We start from the raw sequence: 7,966 nt of genomic DNA, 5'->3' as shown, positions 1-7,966 counted from the left end.
GCTTTGAGCTGCTAGTCCTTGGTGCCAAAATTACTATTTAAGACTGTTTCCTTTCCAAAGCGTTGGCTTTCCCCATTTGCCCAGGCCCCTTCCCAAAACAAAGTCCCTTCTCATAAAATCATGAAATCTCAGCATTGGACTTTGAAGATTTCCAGCCACTTCTTGAGACAATCTGATCCATTCAGGGACAACTCCAACTGTTAGAAATCTAGCCCTTCCTTATATGGAGCTGAAATATGTTTCATCACACCTTCTACACATTGTTCCCAGTTCTGCCAGCTGGGATCAATGAGAACCTGTCACAAATTCATTGGATGATAAGAGCTGGCAATGATAGAGTCTATCAAGGCTAATTCCTTCATTTGATAGAGATGGGAAACTGAGGCCGAGAAAGGTAAAGTTACTTGCCAAGGTCAAAAGCAAGGGCCAGAATTAGGACTTTAACCCATCTTTTGACTTCAAGCCCAGGGCTCTTTCTAAACCCTCTTCTTTGTGACACCCTCCGCATGTTTGGAAGGTCCCCATCCATGTTTGAATCCCCTAGGCAGCAGCCATGATTTCAGCACTCCATCTGCCTTAAGGGCTGGAGACAGTTACCCAAAGCCATTTGGCTGATTCCCCAAGCAGCTGACAGCTCTGTTGAGCTGTGAGAACAGGGGTATAAGCAGAGCGGGGAGCAAAGGTCTGATTGCCAAATGTCATTTACACACACGGGCACCAGTACTGATCTCATTTCAGAGTTTTACATTATGCAATTACAAAGTAACAAAGCACCTGACTTTCCCATGTTCCCACCGCAGGTTCCCATCCCACAGACCAAAAAGCTCATCCCTCCAGATGGAACCTCTGGTCATGAGCTAGCTGTCCTCACACAGCAGACAAAAGAGCCACTCCCACACCCCTGGATTTCTAGCTTCTTCACAGCCTCATTCCTATCTGAAGCCAAGATGGCCTGGTCCTCTTCCTCCTCTGCCTCCTCCCTCCTCGTCCTCCTCTTTCGTCTGCTCACCCTCTTCCAGCTGCCCCAGCCCACACCGGCCCCCTGCCGGACGGCCACCCGTTCGGAGTGCCGCCAACAACAGGACTTTGTGCCAGGCTGGAATCTGGCCGGGGAGGGTGTGGATGTCACCACCCTCCGCCGAACGGGCTACTTCCCTGTGAATACCCACAGATTTGAGCGTCCGGATGGCACCTGTACCCTGTGCCACAATGATCTTCAGGAGGGCAAGCTCCAGCGTCTTCCCTTGGCCATCACGGACTGGCACAGCCAGGGTGCTGAGTGCAATCGGGACATAGCCAAGAACGAGGCCACCTCTGTTGTGGAAGTGGCTGCTGAGGCGGCCAAGAAGATCCAGAATGACTGGAAGGTGGGCCTGGAAGTCGTGCCCAAGCCAGGCGTCAATGTCCAAATGTCTGTGGCTGGGGCCCATTCTGAGGCAGCGAACTTTGCAGCCGCAAAGACCCACAAGGACAAGTATAGCTTCACCATCGAATCGGTGCGGTGTCTTTACTACAGGTAGGAGGGTTGGGAGAAGGAGAGGGACAGGCTGCTCAGGGGAGAAGCCACGGAGTAAAAGGAACAAGGACCACTAAGCACAGGCCAGGGAACATCTTCAAAATGAGAGCCAGCAGCTGCCACTCAAACAGATAGCCTTTGGATGTTTGACACAAGGAAGCAGGGAAGGTGGGAGGGAGGGAGAGAGAGAGGGAGGGAAGGAAGGAGGGAGGAAGGAAGGACAATTTTTGAAGTACCATATGCCAAGCAGAGGGCTAAGTCAGTCAATAAGCATTTATTAAATAGTTACTATGTGCACTGAGGGTGCAAAGAAAGGAGAAGGCAGTCCAGGTTCTCAATGCGCTCATAGTCTACTGAAGGAAACAAAATACAGCTGTTGATCCTGGAGGTGGGAGGGGAGGAATTTTAGCAATTCCATTCAGCAGAGAAATTCAAGAGTGGAAACAGTAAGATGAGCCCCCAGAGCTAAAGTTTGCAAGATCCCCCTTTTCTCCCCATGTTCCTCCTTTGAGATCTTTGACTCTATGATATCATGGGCTGTGTCAAATAGCTCTGCATTTCCCCGATGCCCGGTACGGACCCCTACATGTAACGAATGTCTGTTGAATTGAATTGAATAGTAAGAGGCATGTGTGTATAGCAGTTTCAGTAACTTCGAGTCAGGAAGACCTGCATTGAAACTCCTCCTCAGATACTTAACTGTGTGACCCTGGCCAGTCACAACCTCTGTGAAGCTAGAAATTCTCTCTCCAATAAAGGGGTGGGACTCGATAGCATCTAAGGTCCTTCCCAGCTCTAAATCAATGACCCTATGACATGGCAGCCTCAAAAAGCTAGTTAGATTTGAGACCGCATTGGTGTCCAGAATAGAGAAGGAAATGGCAAAGCACTCCAGTATCTTTGCCAAGAAAACCCCTAATGGGGACACAGACAGTTGGACACAACTGAAAAATGTCTGAACATCAACAAAGTGTCCAGAAAAATGGAAGTGATAATGCTATTGTCCTCTACCCTGGTCAGATCTCATCTACTGCTATTCTAGATACCACATCTTAGAGAGGACAGTGACAAACTGGAAAATACCCAGAAAAAGACAACCAGGATGGGAAGGCCCACAAACGATGAAAAGAAAACAGTTGAAAAAAGTGATTTTCTTTTTAATCTGGAGAAAAGAAGATTTCCCATAGTCACCATTTCCAAGTATTTGAAGAGTCGTATAAAAACCATGTGAATAGAGGGAATATGTTTGTTCTATTTAGACCCACAGGGAAAACCTAGAAAAGTAAAGGGGCAGAGAAGTTATAGGAATGTGATATTGTCTCAATGTAAACCAAAACCCAAACCCTCCTAACAATTGGAGCTGTCCAAAAGGGGTATGAATTTCACAGAGGAATAATGAGTTCCCCACCCTCATGGTGACCCAGCAGGGGCCAATGGACCATTTGGGGGCATCCTAGAATCGCAAGGTGATTCAGAACTGGAAGGAACCTTAGAGACAATGTAGTCCAGCTTCATCGTTTAATAAATGAGGAAAGGAGGCTCAGAGGGGAGAAATAACTTTCCCAAAGACTCACTGGTAACTAAAATATCAAAGTAGGAATTTGAACCCAGGTTCTCTGCTCTAAGTCCAGTGCTACTTGGCCCACACCAGAGGGGACTATACGAGCAGGAAGAGAAGACCTTTAAGCATGGACTAGTAGAAGGAGCTCTGAACCTGGATTGAGGACCAGAGTTGGAATCCTGCCCTGCCAATTACTACATGTGTGACCTTGGATAAACTATTTCTCTACTCTGGGGCTCAGTTTCCTCATCTATAAAAAGGAGAAGGGAATTTGGTTTGATGACGATTGAGGTCCCTTCTTAGTTCTAGCTCTATGAGACTATGTTATGCAATCCCCTGGTCATTTCTATATCCAAGATTCCCTGATGGTTTTCTTTCCACTCACAGATTCCACCTGGTAGAGAAACCCCCCCTGAATCAAGAGTTCCTTCAGGCTGTTAAGGCTCTGCCCCACAAGTTCAACACATCCACTAGTGCCGACTACCATCGGTTCATCTCCAATTACGGCACCCACTTTCTCAAGTCCGTGAAGCTAGGGGGGAGGGCCACAGATATCACTGCCCTTCGTACCTGCGAGTTGGCTCTGGATGGGCTCAAGGCCAACGACGTGAGCACCTGCCTCCAAGTGGAGGCAGCCGTGACTGTGGGTAAGGCCATTGCCTCTTCAGATGTCAAGAAGTGTGAGGAGGAGATGAAGAAACACAACATTCGGGGCTCCTTCCACAACACCTACAGCGAACGCAAAGTGGAGGTGGAAGGAGGGAGTGTGAGCGGGGGCACATCTGAACTGCTCTTCTCAGATCAGGATGGGGTTGAGAAGTTCTCAGAATGGATGAACACACTCCCCAGTAAGCCCGGACTGTTGGCCTATACCCTGGAGCCCCTGCACTTCCTCCTGGTACCCAAGAATCCCTGGAGGGAGGAGCTAAGGCAGGCTGTGAGCCACTATGTGAACAGCAGGGCGAGGTGGCAGAATTGTAACAAGCCGTGCCCTCCAGGGCAGAAGAAAAACCCCAAGGATCCGTGCCACTGTGTGTGCCAAGCATCCACCTTCACCAATGGTGACTGCTGTCCCAGGGAGAGGGGGCTGGCCCATCTAGAGGTAACTAACATCAGTGCCAGGCACCTGGGGGGAGATTACATCACAGCCACTGATGCCTACATCAAGGCCTTCTTTGGAAACAAGGAGCTGAGGACCCCTGTGGTGTGGAACAACAACAATCCCACGTGGAAGATGAAGCTGGACTTTGGGACCATGCAGCTGACGACTGGGGGACCCTTGAGGATACAGGTGTGGGATGCAGACCACGGCTGGGATGATGACCTTCTGGGCTCTTGTGACCATTCACCAGTGGCAGGAGGACAATGGGAGAATTGTCACTTCAATCATGGTGCCCTGAGGTTCCATTACCAAGTGACGTGCTCTCCCCATCTCACAGGGAACAAATGTCTGGACTATGCCCCTCGTGGAGCTCTTGGGGAGCCAGCAGGAAATCGGAGTGGAGCTGTGTGGTAAAAGACCCAAGAAGAGGGTAAATGGCAGGGAGAGGGTTGTTTTCCAGCCATAATAGACTAGAAAGCTGTGTGGTACAATGGGGGAGGAGTGAGTCTGGAGTGAGAGGAGACCTGGGTTCACAGGTTCTTTTCCTTACTACTTGAGTTACTTTGAACAAATCACTTAACCTCTCTGAGTCTGAGTTTCCTCATTTTTGGAATGAGTGTGTTGGACCAGATGATTTCTAAGGTCCTATACAGCCTTGCATTCAGTATTTTACTTCTTTAATAATCCTAATCATCTATTTTAACATAAAATTTTATCCTCCAATTAAGCCTCATCCAATCCAGATCCTGGTAGGATGGCAATGGGGGGGGGCAGGTCTTCCTTTGAGAGAGCAGCAAAATAGATTCTACTGGAATGGGTAATCCCCATTGGAAAGGGGTGAGCTTATGCTAAGACCAGAACCCTGCACATTTGGGTTAGAAAATAGGAGGAAGGGGCAGCTAGGTGGCACAGTGGATAAAGCACCAGCCCTGGATTCAGGAGGACCTGAGTTCAAATCTGGCCTCAGATACTTGACACTTACTAGCTGTGTGACCCTGGGCAAGTCACTTAACCCCAATTGCCTCACAAAAAAAAATAGGAGGAAGATCAAATGCTCATTCAGAGCCATACCTAGGAATTTTTGTGCCCAGAGCAAGCCCCAGAAAGTATGACTTCATTCAATGGGGCACTGCATACCCATGGAGCAGAATGGGGAGCAGGGAGGGTGCTCGCTACCTAGTATCTTCCTGTTTTAGTGAATTATTCTAGCTAACTGGACACTAAGCACCGTTGCTTTTAAGGCTAAAGGACATCAAGGGCTTTCTGCATTCTTTAAAGTTGCGGTCCTTGGCCAATGCTCCAGTTACCCTGCTCTGATTATAGCTGATATCTATTTGGCTCATTACTTTTTTGGCCTTGAATAATTAATTAGCCACTCCATTGAATGTAAGTTTCTCAAGATCAGGGACTGTTTTATTTTTTGTCTCTGTGTACCCAGCTCCTAAAACAATGCCTAGCACAGAGTAGGTGCTTTAAAATGTTTTTGACCCATTGATTGACTTGCCTGAACACACCCAAAACAATAGCATTGTCACAGTTTCTGATTCCTCTGCTTTCAAGAGACATTCCGTTCAATCAACATTTTTTTCAGTACCTACTAAGTGCACCAAAACAGTGCCTGCTCCAGAAAAAAACAAAACTCACTGGCATTGAGAGGTCATACATGCAACCCCCCTGCCTCCACACCTAAACCATTTCAAGCGATTGCATATCAGAGATTACCAGCACCGGAAATGGACTCCTAGACCATCTAATCCAAAGCATGTCTCACAACATTCCTGAAAATCGGGCATTCATCCTTTGCTTAAAAACCTCCAGTGAGACAATCATGAAAATCTAAACAAGAATAAACTAACTGCTTCTGCTCTAATATGAGGAGATGATCCACATGTCCCTTCTAAGCCCTATTATCACCAGGGGTCACAGAGGGAATCCATTTAGACAGAAAGACTGGGAATAGTTCTACCGTGCCTTGATAAACTTCAAAGAAGAGTGGAAAGGGAGGGAAAGGGAAAGGCAGGTTAGGGAGAATCATCTTCCATTATCAAGAGTGAGAAAGTAGAAGTTCATAGAAACAAAACGGAGGAGAGGCTGATAACTTGAATCTCACTGCATCTGAACGGACCGCAAGAGGAAAGATTGATATGTTTTCCTTATGTTAAAGCAAGCCTGCATTCTTCATGTAAATCCCACTTGTTCACCACATATAATCTCTGTGCTATATTATTGTAGTTTCCTGGCTACTATTTTATTTAGAATTATTGCATCCATATTAATTAATGAAATTGGTCAATAATTTTCTTTCTCTTTTTGCTCTTCCTGGTTTGGGTATCAGCACCATATTTATTTCATAAAAGGAGTTTGGTAGGACTCCTTCTTTGCCTACTATTCCACATAATTTAATATTGGAATAAGTTGGGGGAGAATTAACTCGTCTGTCTATCTGGTCTTGATTTTTTTTCCTTAGGAAGCTAATTTATGATATGTTCAATTTCTTTTTCTAAAATAGGATTATTTAGATATTCTATTTCCTATTCTGTTAACCTAAACAGTTTATATTTTTGTAAATATTCTTCCATTTCACTTAAATAGTTACATTTATTGGCATATAGTTGGGCAAAATAACTCCAAATAATTGCTTTGGTTTCATCTTTATTAGTGATATATTCACTTTTTTTATTTTTGATGCTAGTAATTTGGTTTTCTTTTCTCTTTTTAAAAATCATATTAACCAATAATAGTTCATCTATTTTATTGATTTTTCATTAAATCAACTTCTAGTTTTATTTATTAATTCAATTGTTTTCTTACATTCAGTTTTATTAATCTCACCTTCAATTGTTAATATTTCCAATTTGGAGTTTAATTGGGTCGTGCTTTATCCACTGTACCACCTAGCTGTCAGGAGGACCTGAGTTCAAATGTGGCCTCAGACACTTGACACTTACTAGCTGTGTGACCCTGGGCAAGTCACTTAATCCTCATTTCCCCAAAAGAAAAAAAAAAGGTTATTTAGTCTTTAATTAATTTTTTTTTTCAGAGTGATGAGGGTTAAGTGATCTGAGGCTGGAATAATAATAATAACAACAACACATGTATATGGTACTTTCTAGTTTGAAAAGTACTTTCCAGACATGGTTTCATTTTTAGCCTTATCACAACCCTGGGAAGTATAAACTAGTAGTAATGAGAATAATAGAGAAGCAATCAGAGTGACTTGGATTCAGACTGGGCCTCTGACACATAATGGCTGTGCAGCCTTAAACAAGTCACTTAACCCCAAAATGCTAAGTTGCAGGACAGTCTCTGATCTGCTCTGGTTGGAGGGAATTTCCTACACCAGTGAAATCACAGATCTTTCCCAAAAAACAAAAAACCCAACCCTATGAGGCAATTATCATCACTTATTATTATCACTATTTTACAAATATTTTTCTTTACCTTTTTTTAATATCATTTGATTCTTACAACAATCCTGGGAAGTAGATGCTATTATTATCCCCCATTCCCAGTCTTTCTGTCTAAATGGACTCCTTCTGTGACCCCTGGTGATAATAGGGCTTAGAAGGGACATGTGGATCATCTCCCCATTAGATGAAGAAACTGAGGCTCAGATGGGAGAAGGGACTTGCCAAGGGTCACATAGCTAGTGAATGTTAGTCCTGGGACTCCAACCCCAGGCTCTTGACTCCAAATCCATCATCCCCCTGTCACAAGCTCCAGACAAGTTTCTTTAAGAACACAAAAAATGTACTCATTCACACACACACACACACACACACACACA

General features: G+C 44.9%; 1 protein-coding gene across 1 annotated transcript; it reads left to right on the top strand.

Moving 5' to 3' along the window:
* Positions 1-825: 825 nt before the first annotated feature.
* Positions 826-6,402, top strand: PRF1 (perforin 1). Its single transcript, XM_043981117.1, has 2 exons — positions 826-1,516; positions 3,465-6,402. The coding sequence occupies exons 1-2, from the start codon at positions 948-950 to the stop codon at positions 4,591-4,593; spliced, it is 1,698 nt and encodes a 565-aa protein (XP_043837052.1). The 5' UTR covers positions 826-947; the 3' UTR covers positions 4,594-6,402.
* Positions 6,403-7,966: the final 1,564 nt, after the last annotated feature.

This window comes from Dromiciops gliroides, chromosome 2, assembly GCF_019393635.1.
Source record: "Dromiciops gliroides isolate mDroGli1 chromosome 2, mDroGli1.pri, whole genome shotgun sequence".
Lineage (NCBI taxonomy): Eukaryota > Metazoa > Chordata > Mammalia > Microbiotheria > Microbiotheriidae > Dromiciops > Dromiciops gliroides.
This window is presented reverse-complemented; position numbering and strand designations above follow the sequence as displayed.

What these genes read in the sequence shown, in the direction of transcription:
- PRF1 (XM_043981117.1), top strand. Translation starts at nt 948, where the DNA reads ATGGCCTGGTCCTCTTCCTCCTCTGCCTCCTCCCTCCTCGTCCTCCTC. An exon ending in GTGCGGTGTCTTTACTACAG is followed by an intron (nt 1,517 to 3,464) that starts GTAGGAGGGTTG and finishes TTCCACTCACAG; the next exon opens with ATTCCACCTGGTAGAGAAAC.